Source organism: Syngnathus scovelli, chromosome 3 (assembly GCF_024217435.2).
Source record: "Syngnathus scovelli strain Florida chromosome 3, RoL_Ssco_1.2, whole genome shotgun sequence".
NCBI lineage: Eukaryota > Metazoa > Chordata > Actinopteri > Syngnathiformes > Syngnathidae > Syngnathus > Syngnathus scovelli.
In genome coordinates, this window is record NC_090849.1 from 20748221 (window position 1) to 20764431 (window position 16211).

General features: G+C 47.9%; 2 protein-coding genes across 6 annotated transcripts in view; both read left to right on the top strand.

The window, feature by feature from the left end:
- LOC125993954 (lymphocyte antigen 75-like) overlaps positions 1-10256 on the top strand; it is a 278014-nt gene extending 267758 nt beyond the window's left edge. For 3 of the 5 annotated variants that reach the window (XM_068650210.1, XM_068650211.1, XM_068650213.1), the window contains 39 exons: positions 418-537; positions 612-716; positions 803-826; positions 1210-1412; positions 1478-1584; positions 1751-1863; positions 1938-1991; positions 2063-2218; positions 2305-2387; positions 2725-2836; positions 2924-2971; positions 3037-3204; positions 3648-3758; positions 3847-3954; positions 4103-4132; positions 4682-4884; positions 4950-5056; positions 5169-5281; positions 5355-5408; positions 5478-5633; positions 5740-5822; positions 5958-6069; positions 6136-6183; positions 6257-6424; positions 6681-6806; positions 6885-6986; positions 7051-7083; positions 7151-7285; positions 7626-7778; positions 7944-8078; positions 8164-8312; positions 8391-8511; positions 8584-8635; positions 8706-8772; positions 8842-8975; positions 9046-9095; positions 9154-9327; positions 9420-9571; positions 9646-10256. In XM_068650210.1, the coding sequence (XP_068506311.1) occupies positions 418-537; positions 612-716; positions 803-826; positions 1210-1412; positions 1478-1584; positions 1751-1863; positions 1938-1991; positions 2063-2218; positions 2305-2387; positions 2725-2836; positions 2924-2971; positions 3037-3204; positions 3648-3758; positions 3847-3954; positions 4103-4132; positions 4682-4884; positions 4950-5056; positions 5169-5281; positions 5355-5408; positions 5478-5633; positions 5740-5822; positions 5958-6069; positions 6136-6183; positions 6257-6424; positions 6681-6806; positions 6885-6986; positions 7051-7083; positions 7151-7285; positions 7626-7778; positions 7944-8078; positions 8164-8312; positions 8391-8511; positions 8584-8635; positions 8706-8772; positions 8842-8975; positions 9046-9095; positions 9154-9327; positions 9420-9571; positions 9646-9756 (4280 nt within the window). In that variant the 3' untranslated portion in view covers positions 9757-10256. The remainder of the gene's footprint in view (positions 1-417; positions 538-611; positions 717-802; positions 827-1209; positions 1413-1477; positions 1585-1750; positions 1864-1937; positions 1992-2062; positions 2219-2304; positions 2388-2724; positions 2837-2923; positions 2972-3036; positions 3205-3647; positions 3759-3846; positions 3955-4102; positions 4133-4681; positions 4885-4949; positions 5057-5168; positions 5282-5354; positions 5409-5477; positions 5634-5739; positions 5823-5957; positions 6070-6135; positions 6184-6256; positions 6425-6680; positions 6807-6884; positions 6987-7050; positions 7084-7150; positions 7286-7625; positions 7779-7943; positions 8079-8163; positions 8313-8390; positions 8512-8583; positions 8636-8705; positions 8773-8841; positions 8976-9045; positions 9096-9153; positions 9328-9419; positions 9572-9645) is intronic. The other 2 variants (XM_068650214.1, XM_068650212.1) reach the window with 2 other exon arrangements.
- An 818-nt stretch (positions 10257-11074) lies between these two features.
- Positions 11075-15962, top strand: zcchc8 (zinc finger, CCHC domain containing 8). Its single transcript, XM_049763134.1, has 14 exons — positions 11075-11290; positions 11900-11942; positions 12020-12094; positions 12219-12324; positions 12415-12492; positions 12768-12871; positions 12981-13046; positions 13120-13180; positions 13261-13391; positions 13473-13615; positions 13932-14038; positions 14117-14203; positions 14291-14399; positions 14694-15962. Exons 1-14 carry the CDS (start codon positions 11107-11109, stop codon positions 15731-15733), a joined length of 2334 nt encoding a protein of 777 aa, XP_049619091.1. The 5' UTR covers positions 11075-11106; the 3' UTR covers positions 15734-15962.
- Positions 15963-16211: the final 249 nt, after the last annotated feature.

Below are 16211 nucleotides of genomic sequence, written 5' to 3' on the forward strand. Positions count from 1 at the left end.
TTTTATGATGACGTTCCTTCTTGCGTGTCCTCATACTGCTGGTTAATTTATTCTTGCATTTTTATGAGTTGTTTACACAGCGTGTTCTTCTCCTTGCAGGCCTTTTTTAATCCTTTAGTGACCCATGGACTCTTTGCCTCTTTTTGGTAGTATTTTATGGTATAATGTTTGAAAGAAAGTTAGAAATCCACGCTCCATCCTCGTCAAGCACATTCTAGTCCTGTTTCAACACTTGACTCAACGTATGTATGTATGTATGTATGTATGTATGTATGTATGTATATACATACACATACACACACACACACACACACACACATATAAATTTGGAGCTGAGAAGTCGATCGCCCGGCGCTCAACGTATGACGCGTCCTCCTCGCTCGGCTCCTCTTGATGATGTCGTTTATTCCGGTGCAGGTTCGATCAAGGTTCTGACGAAAGCATCCCCTCTGTGGTTGGGCGCCAATGTCCACGTCAGTGCCAAAGGCAGCAAGTGGGCTGACGAATCCCCGATCGAATACGTCCACTCGATTATAGGTTTGTTGGAGACAGTTGTCTGCTGCATTTTGGAGGAATGTAAGAGCACTGAGATCTTCTCTCCCGCCCTCCAGGTACCTTCGATGGCAATTGTCTTTCCTTCCTCACTGGCACCGGCGACTGGAAGTACGACTCGTGCCAAAACAAGAGAGGTTACGTCTGCAAGAAAATAGGAAATGGTGAGAGGCAACGCCCCACCGACTGTTTGTCATCGCCCCTTGACGTCTGTCTGTGCCTTGATGTCTCTCTTCCTTTCCTCTTGCAGTAAAGGCTACGCCGGCTCCTGACTGTAAGTCGCCTTTGACTGTGTCGAAAACAATGATCCTGGAGTCACACCATGCCAACCAACAAATTGTGTGCTTTTTCATTTTTATGAAGCAATCAGACACGTGTTGAATGTTTGTTTTGCATCGTCTTAACTTGTACAGCGGCACTTTGTACGCAGCCGTGGTTGTTTCTGAATTTTCCGAAATCCTTTAAAAATGTAAACGTTTCTGATGCCATTGGGCTAAGCTAACCAAGTCGAGTCCCGGATCTTCCAATTTGCCTGAGAAAATGTAGATTTGGCCAACCGTGACCCGCAAATTGCCCTTTGCTCAAAATGGTGGACTGAAGGGCAAAAACAGGAGTGTGCTCTGACCTGTCCGCCTAATCCCCAAATTGTGCCTTCAGCCAACAAGTGTCTTCCCGGGTGGCTCGCGCACGACTCCAGCTGCTACAAGAAGGAGATGATTCCCAACGGTTGGCTGGGGGCCTGGCACCACTGCGTCTGGGTGGGCGGCAACCTGCTCTCCATCACCTCCTCGGCCGAGGAGGACTTTGTGAAGCGCACCATGGGCGAGGACACCCGCTTCTGGCTGGGACTTTCCAACCAGGTGAGACGGAAGCGGCAGTGGACTCTGCAGCGACAACTGGGACTGTTGTTCTTTTCCCCCCACAGAAATGCGGCAAGGTCTGGTGTCGCTTTGAAGGCGGGAGCCAGAATCTGACCTGGTCCGATGGCGAGACAACGACACACACCAACTGGGCCTCAAATCAACTCAAAAGGTAAGACGTAACAACTTTGCATGCTGTTGTCAGGCGGAGGTTCTGGAGCCAATTTTGAAAAACGGCCACTTGGGGAAAGGAAAAAAAACACGGGAAAATAATTCCTTTTTTTTTTAAATAGTTTTATTATTTTTGATATTTTTATTTTATTTTTTGTCCTCGACAGTGCCGACGTTGCGTCCTGCGCCTACGTCAACCAAGGGGGAAGCGGTGAGCCCGGGAAGTGGAGGTCTGGCTCCTGTCGTTCCTCGTTGGCCTACATGTGCAAACGGCCGCTGAGTAAGCCTGCACGTCAGCGGTCACGTTGCCGTTGAAAGGTGCAAACGGTCCTTTTTTTTTTTTTTTTTTTGCAGGCTGCCCGAAGGGACAGACGTGTTCCCTCAAAAGGGGTCCTGCTGTAGTGAAGAGTGAGTTGCAGCACACTTATTTGCACTTGTCGTCCATCTTGTCATGGTCATGTTTTTCTTTGTGGCCTCAGCCTCCGACTGCCAGGGCAACACCTTCCACTATGGCGATTATTGTTATCGTTACGAGAAGACGGAAAAAACCTTTGACGATGCCGAGAAGTTCTGTCGTTCCCGGGAAGGCCACCTGGCTAGCGTCCACTCCAAGGAGGAGGCCCAATTTGTGTCTGGTGAGCACCAATGGGAACCGCCGCAGTCGTCATTTGACTGAAGCTCTTCTTGCCCTGAAGCTCGTGTTCTCCTTCTTTTCCTCAAGATCACTCGCAGACCTCACAATCTGTTTTCGTGGGACTCAAGAAGGAGGACGACGACTACGAGTGGAGTGACGGAACAACTTATGTAAGTGAAATGTCTTTGAGAAAGTCATTTTTCAACAGCTGAGCTGGCAAAGCTCGGGAGCTTAAGATCAGGGGATGCTTTGAAAATAATTGTCAATTTTTGTCTATGTGAAGCCCTTTGAGGCTGTTTGTGATTTAGCGCTATACAAATAAACTTGACAAAGTCCAAATTTGTGTAGGATAAAAATCAAAGTGGGCATAGGAGAAATGCTGCTCGAGGCTTCAAATTTTGGATTGTTTTAGAAGGGAAATTAGCAAAACTTGGGCGCGAGTGAGCGATTGCCGATGAAGGGCGTTGGGAAGCCGAGTAGAGTCCAACATCCTCATGTCGTCTGCAGGACTACGACGACTGGAAAAATGACACCAAGGGGGACTGCGCATTCCCAAGTTCTGATGGGGAGTTGAGTGCCAGCTCCTGCACAACGAAGCGGCCATTTGTCTGCAAAAGAGGTGCGAACGCCCCTTCCGAGCGCTCCTTCTGCACATATCAAGCATTTGCTCATATTTGTAACACCCCCCCCCCCTCTTCCCCTACAGCCCAGCACGGAGGGCTTCCACAGCTGCCAGCACTAGTCGGCCAACCGGGTAGGTGTCCGGCACTGCCGCCGGCTTACACTGTCTTGCGCCATCTGATGCCGTCTGGCTCGCAGAATGGACTGACACATGCGGCTGGTGGCTGAACGACCCAACCAACGACTTCTGCTACCTGATGATCCGCCAGCCCACCAAGACCTGGAAGGAGGCGCAAGCCGACTGCCAACGCCTCCACGGGAACCTGCTCAGCATCACCGACGACCATGAGCAGACCTTTGTACATGGTAGGCGGCCATTTGTTGGTGTCACGAATGAATGGATGGATGGATGGATGGATGGACGGACGGACGGACGGACGGACGGATGAATGTACGAATGGATGACTGAATGAATCAATCGAACAAACGAATGAATGGTGTCGTTCCAAAATGCGCCTCATGGGCTCAATGAGCGGGTCAGTAAAGCGTATGTCTGGACGATCCACCTAAGAGCACCCCAATCCACTGATTTTCAAAACCGGACTTAAAACTCACGTCTTTACTCAAGCATTTCCGTAATTCCTGTTCTCATATCCTAGTTGTCGTCCAGTTGTTTTATACTTGCCCTTGCTTTGTTTTCTTGTTTTTACTTGCAATGTAGCACTTTGAGATTCCTCCGAATGTAACGTGCGTTAGAAATATAATTTATTATTATTAGATCCTGTTTCACCTTTGCCTTGGGTCCACAGGTTACGTCATGTCTCTGCCCTCTCTGTGGTTGGGCGCCGATGTCTCCACCAAGGAAAATGACGCCCAATGGACTGACGGATCCCCGTTCACTTACATCCACTCGAGTGCAGGTCGGTCTGAAAGCATGTCTGATGCTTATCGGCTGCACTTTGGATGAACGGCGGAGCGCTGAGCTCTTGTCTCCCTCCCTCCCTCCAGGTGACCCCGGAGAGGACAAGTGTCTTTCCTTATTCACTGCCAACGGCGTCTGGAAGCACGACACGTGCGACAAGAAGAGAAGCTACGTCTGCAAGAAGATGAAAAAAGGTAAGTTGTATGCTCTGCTGGCCGTCATCGCGCATTGACGTCCGTTTGTGCCTTGACGTCCGTCTGTGCCCTGACGGCCGTCTTTGCCCCGTCTGTGCCCTGACGTCAGTCTTTGCCCTGACGTCCGTCTTTGCCTTTCCTCTTGCAGGAGTGGCAGAACTTTCGCTGTCTTCTGACGGTAAGCAGCCTGACAAAATTAGTCACAACTTATGTGCAATTTTTCTTATTTTATTAAGTCCGCAAATGTACTTGAATGTTTTTCGCGTTGACTCGCATGTGGCGATGTTTGTTTCACAAGCGTGCTTTATAAAGGTGATTTTTTTTTTTTTTTTTTGTAGGGAACATTTCAAATTGTAAACGTCTCTGATGCCATAGGGCTAACCCAGTGCTTCTCAATTATTTTCTGTGATGCCCCCCCCCCCCCCCCGGGAGAAGAAAACATTTTGCGCCCCCTCCATGTTAGTAACATTAAAGCAAACGAAATATAAATAAAAAAGATCAACTTACAATAAAGAATAACTTTATTATTAACATTGTTTTTAGTCTGTAACAGATCAAAACAATCTCGATCGGGAAGTCGAGTCCCGGATCTTCCAATTTGCCTGAAAACATGTGCGAGACAAGTTTTGGCCAACCGCGACCTGCAAATTGCCCTTAGCTCAAAATGGTGGACTGAAGAGCAAAAACAGGAGTGCGCTCTGATCTGTTGCCCAAATTGTGCCCTCAGCCAGCAAGTGTGCTCCCGGGTGGCTCGCGCACGGCACCGACTGCTACAAGAAGGTGGAGGAGCCCAACGGTTGGCTGGGGGCCTGGCACCACTGCGTCTGGGAGGGCGGCGACCTGCTCTCCATCACCACCTCGGCCGAGGAGGACTTTGTGAAGGACACCATGGGCAAGGACACCCGCTTCTGGCTGGGACTCTCCAACCAGGTGAGACGGAAGCGGCAGTGGACTCTGCGGCAACAACTGGAACCGTTTTCTTTTTTCCCACCCAGAAATGCGACGACGTCTGGTGTCGCTTTGAAGGCGGGAGCCAGAATCTGACCTGGTCAGATGGCGAGAATACGACACACACCAACTGGGCCCCAAATCAAGACGAAAGGTAAGATGTAACAACTTGTTCTGGTCAGGCGGACACGCGTAAAGGTTCTGGAACCAATTTTGAGAATGAGCACTCAAGGAAAATTCCTTTTTGTTTTTTAATCTACCGACAGCGCCGACGTTGCGTCCTGCGCCTACGTCAACCAGGGGGGAAGGGGTCAGCCCGGCGAGTGGATGTCTGGCTCCTGTGATTCCTCGTTGGCCTACATGTGCAAACGGCCGCTGAGTAAGCCTGCACGTCTGCGGTCACGTTGCCGTTGAAAGGCGCAAACGGGCTTTTTCTTTTTTTTCTTTTGCAGGCTGCCCGGAGGGACGGACGTGTTCCCCCAAAAGTGGTCTTGCTGTCGTGAAGAGTGAGTTGCAGCACGCTTATTTGCACTTTAACCATCTTTCCTCCTCAATGTTCTCCATCGTGGCCTCAGCTTCCACCTGCGACAATGGCAACCTACTGTATGGCGATCATTGCTACTTTTACTCGAAGCTGCACAAAGATTGGGAGGATGCCGAGAAGTTCTGTGTTGCCCAGAGAGGCCACCTGGCTAGCGTCCACTCACAGCAAGAGGCTCAATTCGTGTTTGGTGAGCGCTAAGACGAACCGCCGCAGTCGTCGGTCCCACAAAGCTGCCGTCATTTAGCTGAAGCTCTTCTTGCCCTGAAGCTGTTGTTGTCCTTCCTTTCCTCAAGATCACTCGCAAAGCGTTTCGTATTCTTGGCTGGGACTGAAGAAGAAAAGCAACAACTATGAGTATAGTGACGGAACAACTTTTGTAAGTAAATTGCTGATGGACTTTGGAAGTCATTCTGCGTGAGCTAGGTTGGGAAAGTTGAAATTTGAGCACAACAATTGCGCGGAGGAAGGGCGTTGGGAAGCCGAGAGTCCAACACCCTCATGTCGTCCGCAGGACTACGCCGAGTGGCAAGATGACCCCACGGGGGACTGCGCATTCCCAAATTCTGTTGGGAAGATCGGCGGCAGCCCCTGCACAATGAAGCGGCCATTTGTCTGCAAAACAGGTGCAAAAATGTCCCTCCCGAGCGCTCCTTCATGCACTTGCTCATTCGTCCTCCTTTACCATGCAGCCAAGCGTGGAGGGCCTCGACAGCTGCCACCATTAGCCAGCCAACAGGGTAGGTGTCTCGCACCGCCGCCGTCTTCTACGCTCTTATGCTGTTTTGCCCTCCTGCGCCGGCTGTCCCGCAGGCTGGACTGACAAATGCGGCTGGTGGGTGGACAACCCCTCGGACGACTTCTGCTACCTGTTCAACTTTCAGCCCACCAAGACCTGGCAGGAGGCGAAAGCCGACTGCAAAGGCCGCCAAGGGAACCTGCTCAGCATCGCCGACTCGGACGAGCAGGGCTTCGTACGCGGTAGGCTGGCCATGAATTTGCTAGGTCTTTGAGAAAAAACTTTTTTTTTTCTGCTACGCCTTCCTTTCCAACTCAAAACCTGATAAACCCGAGCGAGATATGGCCAGCGTTTCTCGGTTGTTGTTGTTTGTTGTTTTCACTCTTTGTTGCAGTATTGTTAGCGCTTTGTCACAGCTGTGCCGCACCCATCAAGTTGTAGTGCAGAGTCAAGTGTGAGTCCTTTTGGAATCTTGCATGTTCTCCTTGGGATCTAAAGGTATCGCCAAGCTTCTGGCGATGAATGATGACGCCTCCCTGTGGTTGGGCGCCGACGCCTCCATCAAGCGTGACGGCGACAAGTGGACTGACGGATCCCCCTTCTCTTACCTCCACTCGAGTGCAGGTCGGGCTGAGGCGGTTGTCAGCTGCACTTTGGAGGAACGGATGAGCGCTCAGATCTTGTTTGCCTCCCTCCCTCCAGGTGTCACTGAAGGGGGTAAATGTCTTTTCTTGCTCACTGGCAGCGGCGACTGGAAACGTTGCAAGTGCGATGAGAAGAGAGGCTACGTCTGCAAGAAAAGAGGTAAGTGAGACCTGAGGTGGACCGTCATCACGTTCGACATCCACGTTCTGGTTCCCGCTTGCAGGAAAACCAGCAAAACCCCAGCTGCCACATGACGGTAAGTCACCTTGTACGTCTCTGTAAAAAAAACACATGGAGAAAAGTCAACAGTTGTGCTCTCACAGGCTACAAGAAGGAGCTTCTCTGCCAAGACGATTGGAAGTCCCTCGAATGTCCCGATGAAAGAGTCATCCGCATACGGTCGGCTTTCCATGGACGGAAGCGTAGCGACGTCTGTCCGAGTGGCGGCGGATCACGCGGTAAGAATCCTCCAGTGGCATCGTTGTTTTTGGCTCGCTGTCCTGCAGCCGTTTCTGTCACGAGGCTTTCACACGCCGTCAGCGTTGGCGGTAACTCGTTTGTAACGTATAACTCAATATCAACATGAATGGACGTGTGAGCGATGGCAATAGAAGGTGTTTACTTGACTTTTTCTTTGAATAAAAATACAAAACGATGAAAAAGAGCTAAGCCGGGCGCTTCCTCTTTTTCTAATAGTCATTAACCATTAAAATCCCCTACGTCCTGTGACAAGTTGAAGTCAGTATGCAAGTGTGCGAATAAAATGCGTGTGAAATGGTGGCGTGTTGTCACTTGCAGATGACTGCAGGGTGGAAGGGGCTCTCCGTCGCTTCAGAGGATTGTGTGACAACTATCAGACTTGCCCCATTTACCCCATTTACCTTACGGATACGGACTCCTGCCCTGGTGTCTCCAAATACCTCCACGTCGTCTACAGCTGCGAGAAGAAAGGTGGGCTTCACATCCAGACACTTGCCGATGGATGATGTGCCAAGGAAAGAATCCAACGGATCCCCAGATAGAGCGTCGGCGAGGAACGGGTGACCAGACATGAGAATGACTGAGCGAGCGTTACTTCCACATTGTCTTTTTTTTTTTTTTTTTGTCTTTCCCCAGTGTGTCTTGATAGTCTGGGCATCGCTGACGGGAGGATCCCAGACTCTTCTTTTTCAGCCTCTTCCTCTGCGATCAATGCCGAACCTCACAAAGCGCGTCTGGGGGGCAGCGGTTGCTGGAAACCGTCCAAAATCTGTATGTAGAAAAAAAAACCCACAGCTCTCCGTCCGTCGTTGTTGCTGGTAGTTTGGTATCCTGATGGAATGCCTTCCGCCCTCAGTCGACAGCTGGATCCAGGTGAACCTCGGTCAGAACTTCAAGGTGACAGGCGTCAAGACCCAGAGCTGTACATACCAATTTCAAAGTTCCAGCGTATTTGCGATGCAGTTGAGTATTGACGGAGTGACTTGGTATCGCCACCCAGTACAGGTGAGCGGTCGCTGACTCTCGACTTTGTCGTCCAGGCGGTTGTTGTCACTCATTGCAAACGCGGTGTTCTGTTTCCAGCCTTCTGTGGGGATTTATCTACTAACCAGGCCTGTGTTCGCCCAGTACGTCCGCCTCCTGCCAAAGTTTTTAGGCCTTCGCTTTGACGTCTTGGGGTGCGCGTCTGACGACACCGCTCGCAGTGAGTACGACGTTTGGAGTGCAGTGAGAAACTAGCAAGAAACGGGCTTTGATTTTCCCTTCTGACCCACAGAGATCTTATGCAACAGCACAGCCACCGACCTCAGCCTCGACGGACCAATGACGTGAGTCAGACTTGGTATGACGTTTCTTGCCAAAAAGGCCTCCTCCTCACTCAGCGAATGTCTTCCGCAGGGTCCGGTGCCCACTGGGCTGCGCCCAAGCTGAGTACGAGGTCTACGGAACACGGACCTACGACCAAGTATGTTAATTACCGCACGACCTGCAAGCGGAGTTCTTGCTGTATGGCTGAGACGTTCTCTGAGTGCAGGACTCAAACATCTGCGCGGCTGCTATTCACTCTGGCGTCATTGAGAACGAGATCGGAGGAGATGTGACTTTGCAGAAGAGACCGCCACAGAAAGCCTACAAAGGCTCCACCTGTAACGGAATCAACTCAACAGTGTGCGTGGTGCGCTTTCACTGGCGAGTCCACTTAAAGATGCCCGGCTCATTCTCACTTTACTGTCTGCAGATATGCTGACAAATATGCTCCGTCTCCGTCTTACACTTTTGCTGACACGGGTGAGTCGAATGTCCAGAATAGAAAGCATTTCTTCACGTGACGCCATCTTGCGCGCAGAGCCGAGATGCTTGGGATCTGATTGGGAGGAGTTTGCGGACTTCTGCTACAAACGTTTTGATGATACAAAGACGTGGTACGGCGCTCGACACTCCTGCTGGGGTCTCGATGCCAATCTGATGTCCATTCGCTCCGAGGCTGAGCGGGATTGGCTGCAGGACCTCTTGAAGTCTGGTGCGCGCGCGCCAAGCGTCGCTCACATTGGCTCGATATCTGCCATATCTGGAAAGCCATTGAGAACTCTGTTGCTGTTTTTTCCGCTGCAGCCCCTGGAGACACGTGGACCGGACTGAACGACCTGGTCAATCGCGGCAGATTCGTGTGGTCGGACCGCCAGAAGGTGCCGACCTTCACCAACTGGGCTCCTCCGGGAAAACCTACCGGCCTGATGGAGAATTGCGTGGCCACCTTGAGCCAGGTAGGTGCAGAAAAGATTGACCCGCTCGCCGAAGACGAGTTTAGATTTAAAATCAATCTCATTCTGACGTTCAGTCTGGCAAATGGAAGAAGATGTCCTGCATGCAACTCAACGGCTACGTGTGCAAGATGCCCACAGCGCGTTATCCGCTGGATTTGGACAGTGCCAATGCAAGTTGCGCGTAATCATATGAACCTTGCATGATCATTCTGCTTGGTTTACCATGCATTTTGATTGACTGATTTATTATGATTGATTAACCATGCATTAGTCGTCTTGTTAGAGTTAGCATGTGTTACGATTCTGTTTAAGTTACCATACATTCTTCTTCTTGACTTAACATGTGATATTATGATTTACCATGCAATATTATTATTTTGTTCAATTTACCATGCATTATTATGCTTGATTAATCATGCATTGGTCTTTTTGTTAGATTTACCATGTGTTATTAAGTTAGCATGCATTCTTCTTGACTTAACATGTGATATTATGATTGACCATGCATTATTATTATTATTTTGCTCAATTTACCATGTTATTATTCTCTTAGGTTCACCATGCATTTTCATAATTGATTCCTTATATTTCATTTACTTATTGTTTAATTTACCATGCATTATTACTCCATCTGTTGTTTTACCATGTTTATTTGACAAAAAAAATAATAAAATAATAAAGACAATTGGTGTCACCTGTTAACTCAGTTAATAGTTAACTGATTTTTGGACAGGGGAATTTTATACTCTGGTCAATTTGATCATAATTTATTACTCCCAAGGTACAAGTATTTGTCAGACCTCCTCATGACGCCATTTGGGTGCATTTTGAATTGCTCTTTGTAACAATTTTGAAAAAAATGATTGTCAAAGTCTGCTTTATTGTCAATTTCTTCACATGTCAAGACATAGAAAGAGATTGAAATTGCGTTTCCTACTATCCCACGGTGTAGACAAGACATTAGACCCAATTGGTCCACGGACACAACATTCAAGTAAACAATATAAAAAGTAAAAATAAGAAGGCACATACAATGAATAAATAAGAGTAACTTGGTTGAAATGGTCCCTGCACCACGTGGTCAGAAGGTCGACCTTCAACCTGTATTGAGTCTCGTCGTTGTATATCGCTTTGTAACAATTTTTATATTGCTATGAACGTAATCAAATACATTCATTGTCCAAAGCGCTTATCCTCACGAGGGTCGTGGGTAGCCTCTCACCATAAAAAAAAAAAAAAAAAAAAACGGAGACATCCTGTCAAATTTGACGTGAATTTTAAAGGCAGAGCTGAATTTTTGCGTGATTCGAAGGTACAGATATTCGAGGATTTGGTATACCTCCTCCCCCTAGAGGGCAGCAATAGGCCGTGATGCGTCTACACTGCTGGAAATCTGACGAAAGAAAGAAAGAAAGAAACCAATACAAGCCACCGTTTAGGTCACGTGATAGGGCCGTGCCATATCTGACCAATCAACGCGAGCTATTTTTTACCAACGCTCTTCCTCTCCTTGACCCGGGTGTACAACGGAAAAAATGGCTGAAGTCTATTTTGGAGACGCGGAGTTGTTTGAACAACTGGATGACTTAACCCCGGCCCCCACACATATTCGTTTCCCGGGAGAGAACGACGCCGACACGGCAGAAGATGAAAAGACGCAGGGGCTCCGGAGTCTCCTGAACGAGCGCGACGACTCCATTGAAAAGTTAACAGAGGAGAATATCCTTGCGGTGTTCGCGCGCATAGCAATTTCCAATGCTAACTGCTAGTTAGCCGTCAGGGAAGGTTTCTTTATGCCCACCCCACCCCACCACCCCAAATCACTCCAACTAGGGATTTAACGCCCACCCATAACAAAAGCGATCGACAAAGAGACTGCCCTCCCGTTCACAGTTGCTATGGTTGCAAGCAACAAACTTCGCCTTCGGTCGGTTCGCATTGTGAAGAGAAGTTCACATAAACGCAAACGTGGTGCTGTTTACCTTGTCTTGATAAATCGTTATCATTCAAGACTTTAAAGAACAACTTGGATTAACAAATAAACAAAAGGTTTTGCCTCTTACATGTAGCAGTGGTTGTCACAAAACAAATGGTCATAAACATGCATTAGGTAGGAATGTAATGTTAATTTGCAGTAACGCTCCATAAGGGACTTCGAATGACTACTATCACCCGACTTTTGAGTACGGATTTATATATTTACACATATATGTCGTAATTGGCGTGGTCGATATAAGTCATGCTGCACAGTAGTTACTTCAGATTGGATTGTGGGATATGTTACTTTTTTAACCTTCAAAGTATTGTCATCCTTATCTTGTTCTTCACATAAATTGTTGAGGCGAAAGCTGACGATCCTGATGCGGCCCAGGTGACAATATGACACGGCAGTGGCGGGGTTTCATTTCGAAGAGTTGAGGCTTATGTGTGTTTGCCGTTTGCCTTCAGCGGAATCACAATAGACGATGTCGACGTCGATGGCCCCATCGCGCAGATTATTTATTCCAACAATGCCATATCAAAGTAAGTTTTAAAGCAACATAACGTTTTCCAAGTGGAGTTTCGAGATGGGGCTAAATCTCTAAAGTGGGATTTAATCCAGAAAGTCCTTTTTCCAGAAAAACTGACTAAGACGTTTCTTTCCTAGGCAGTGTCGTCAAGAAATCGAGGATAGCATCTGTGGCGTCATACTGAAACACCATCAAGAGGAAAATCGCAATCGACGCTCAGCATCATCACACCTGAAGCCTCAGGTGTGTGTGTCTTGATATAATATATAATTAAATATATATATAAATAATTCTGCTTTCCATCTGACCCCCAAAAACTTGTCCTCCGTGAAGCCATCGTCATTTGCCTTGGATGAAGACCCACAAAAGGTGACCTCCACCAGCGCGAGAACAACATCCGAAGCTTTTAATGTGAGTACGCACGCAGCCACTAACTTTGATTTCATGGGGCGACAAACGGACTCGACTAGTAAGCGACTTAAAACACCGCCACTCACCTCTCCCGCCTTTTTGAGCTGCAAGCAGTCGTTGCCCATTTAACAAGCAATTTATTGAGAACACCGGACAGAATTAACTTGTTTTTGTAGCACATTAGGTTTCATTTCGCTATGTGGATTTTTCCATCATAGCAATGATGTATGTAATGTCAATGACATATCTTTGCATAAATGTTGTGTGTGAGACAGGTGGTGGGCAGCGTGTTGTACTTTGACAGCTTCAGTGTGGACAAATTGGGACAGCCGCTGTTTAACGACAACCCTCAGCAAACCGACGGATGGGAAGTTCCAACGTATCTTAAAGACACGGCTGAGCCCAGGGCCATTTGGAGCCTTAGAACGCTCACTCTGTTGTCGCTTGTGTCTCCTTTATGAATTGTCATTTCCTTAAGTGGCGCAAAGCTACCCGCAGGTCTTCAGCCAGGTTATTGGCACAGATGGACAAGAAATAGACGTGAAGGAAAAGAGGTGGTCTAGAAAAACCTGTCGTTGAGTTCACTAATTTACTAATTATTAAATTTTGATTATTTGTGTATGGCAGGTCTAAGTCTATGTGCTTTAACTGCGGCTCGAGTGCGCATCAAATGAGAGACTGCCCCAGGGTGAGTGAACGCATGTTCGGAGAACTTATTGCCTTTATAAAAAAGAAGTCGGTACAGTGGCCTCGCTTGTCTGTCGTCAGCCCAAAGACATGGCAGCCATCAACGAGAGAAGAAAAGAGTTCAACCAGAGCCAGGCCGGTCTCAGTAACCAGCGCTACCACGCAGACGAGGTGGAGGAGCGCTTCTCCAAATACAAGCCGGGCGTCTTGAGGCACGAAATGCCCGTCGCACACGCTGGCGATTTAAGTAAAGCTCCATTTTCGTAAAGTGATGTGTGTGTCGTTGTGTGCAGCGAGGAGCTTTTGTCCGCGCTGGGATTGGACGCCAACACCTTGCCGCCGCTCATCTATCGCATGAGGCAACTGGGCTACCCGCCAGGTTGGCTCAAGGAAGCCGAAATGGAGAACTCGGGTTTGACGCTCTATGATGGAAAGGGTAGGACTACTTGTTGTTTCTTCCATTCATGTAATGGGCATTTATTAAAAAAACGTTTCCGTGATATGTTCTGAAAGCAAGAATGAATTTGCATAATTTTTCGTCCAAGATGTCAATATTCAAAGTATCGTATTTTCCCACGATCTGGGGTAGGCTCCAGCAACCCACGTGACAATGAAAGCGGCGCAAATGAATGAGTTGGTCACATTTGTTTATGTGGGCATTTCTTTTTTTTTTTTTTTTTCCCCCCCCCCTTCCCCTGAATCTTTATTTTTTTTTGTGAAAAACAATCTCTCGCTGTTGTTTTGATGTCTAGTGTCAAATGACACCTGTATGACCAGCACACAAAACATCTCTTATGATGTTTCCAAACTGGTGGATTTCCCTGGATTCAATGTGCCCACACCACATAAAGTCAAAGACGTGAGTTAACGACACAGTTACCGATGTAAAGGTCAGGGGCAAAAACGAAAAGGTTTTGTCTTTTGTGCTTCCGTGCAGGAATTCATGCGCTACAGTTCAGTTCCCATGCAGAGCAACCACTTGAAGCACAACTACGCCGCTTACTTGTCCACCCACTTTGCTTCGGTAACACTAAACACTGGAAACGTTGATTGTGTTTAACTTCGCCTACCTTCTATTTGTGTCATTATTGTGTAAATGACGTGTCAACAGCCAGACAGCCCGAGCAGGAAGAGGCCCCATGAGTCGGACTCGTCCCAACAACGCAGGAAGCGGCCCCGGTCCAGCCATGAAAACAATTCCGACATGGATATTGAATCAGGTAAACCCAAAATTATATTCATGTTAAATTTGTGATAGCTGGTTAATGGGGTTACTGTAGGGAACACATATCCTGTGTTTTTTGCAAGAAATTATAATAATCTGTTCAGTGTTTTATTGATTTTTATTACCTGATCCTTCTTTCTCTTGCGTTTTCCCACATAATTATTTTTTCTTCATGGCAGAAATGGGCATCAATTATTTGCAGATTTTTGCAATATGCAGCCTCTTTTACTTTCCTCCTGCAAATGGCGCAAGTTCATCGTAATAAAAGTTTGACATTCCTGCCCTCTAGATCCCGGAACCCCTTACCACACGCCCCGCCACAGCAACTTGGGCTCCCCTTGCTTCAGCTCGCCACCGCCTCTTCCGCACGGCACACCGCCTGACACCCCGACGCCGCCGCCCTTGCCCAAAAGCACGCCGCCCCCAACGCCAACCAACGGCTCCCCAGCGGCGCAGGGGCCCCACTGGGTGGTGGTGGACCAGGCCACGGAGGGGACGGAGGATGAGCTCACCCTGGAGGAGCTGGAGGAACAGCAGAGGCTGATCTGGGCGGCGCTCCAAAATGCAGAAACGGCCACCAGTAGTGACCCAGAGACGCCGGCGATCGGAACCCCTGCGATGGGTTCCCCCAGCGCGTCCACCCCAGTAAGAGGTGACTCGGAAATGGAAAAACTTGTAAAAGTGGGTGACTCTCAGGATGAGATTCAAATATTGCCTGGAGAAGTTTGTCCTCAGAAAGGTGGCACACCTAGCCTGGCCGGAATCCAAGATGGCAGTACCCCAAGTCCTGCTGTGATCAAATTCTTAGACGATAACATCCCTCTTGCCCAATCTGTGAACAACAGCGCACAAAGTCCTTCTGCACTTAAATCACAACGAGACCATCCTCAAAAATCTCAGAATGAAAGTCCAGAAAGCCCTTCTCCACTTAAATTACAAGAGGTTAGCCCCCTGAGTCCCAGTCCCTGCAAATCCCAGAAGGACAGTCCCCAAAGTCCTGTTCCCAGAAAATCCCAAAAGGACAGTCCCCAAAGTCCTGGTCCCAGCAAATCCCAAAATGACGGTCCCCAAAGTCCTGGTCCAAGCAAATCCTTAGAAGACAGTCCCCAGAGCACCGGTCCAGATTCCCAAGATGCAAACAGGCCCCCCAAGACCCTGACTCCCAAGGTGTCAGCCGTTCCCCACCGGAGCCGCTTCGCCGAGGGAATCGTGCCTTTCGAGGACACCCCCGAATTCACAGAGGTGGCTGAAGCCACGGGGACGTACCTTCGCATCAGAGACTTGCTCAAGACTTCGCCTCGCAATTTAGCTAAGAAAAAAACAGACTGAAAAAAGAGAAGAATCTTCTTGCTTGGATCATGTTTTTACTTGTGTTGTTTTTTTTTTTTTTGTACAGCATCTCCAAGGCACATAAATGCTGCAAAATATTTTTAATGTGTTATTTTTTTATCATTAGTTTTATTTGTAAAAATGTTAATTTGTGACAAAGTGGATTTTGTCTTTTTTGGTAGCCCTATCCAACAGTTTGAAGTAAACATGTCAAACTTGCTGCACTGTCTATTCAAGCTAGAGTGTATTTATTTTTGTATTCTTTTTCTAAAATGTTCATCCATTAAATCACAGGGCAGATATTAATGACCATTTTTACTCGCATTCACACCAGGAGTAGAAATATAAAGTCTGCACCCTAGTTCAAAAGTAGACCATGATAAATTGTCTCAAAGTTTACTAAAACAACAGAAAAATCGTTTCAAGAGTGGCGGTAAATAGAAACATTTTTGCGTGTGTATTTAGAATAGAATAAAAT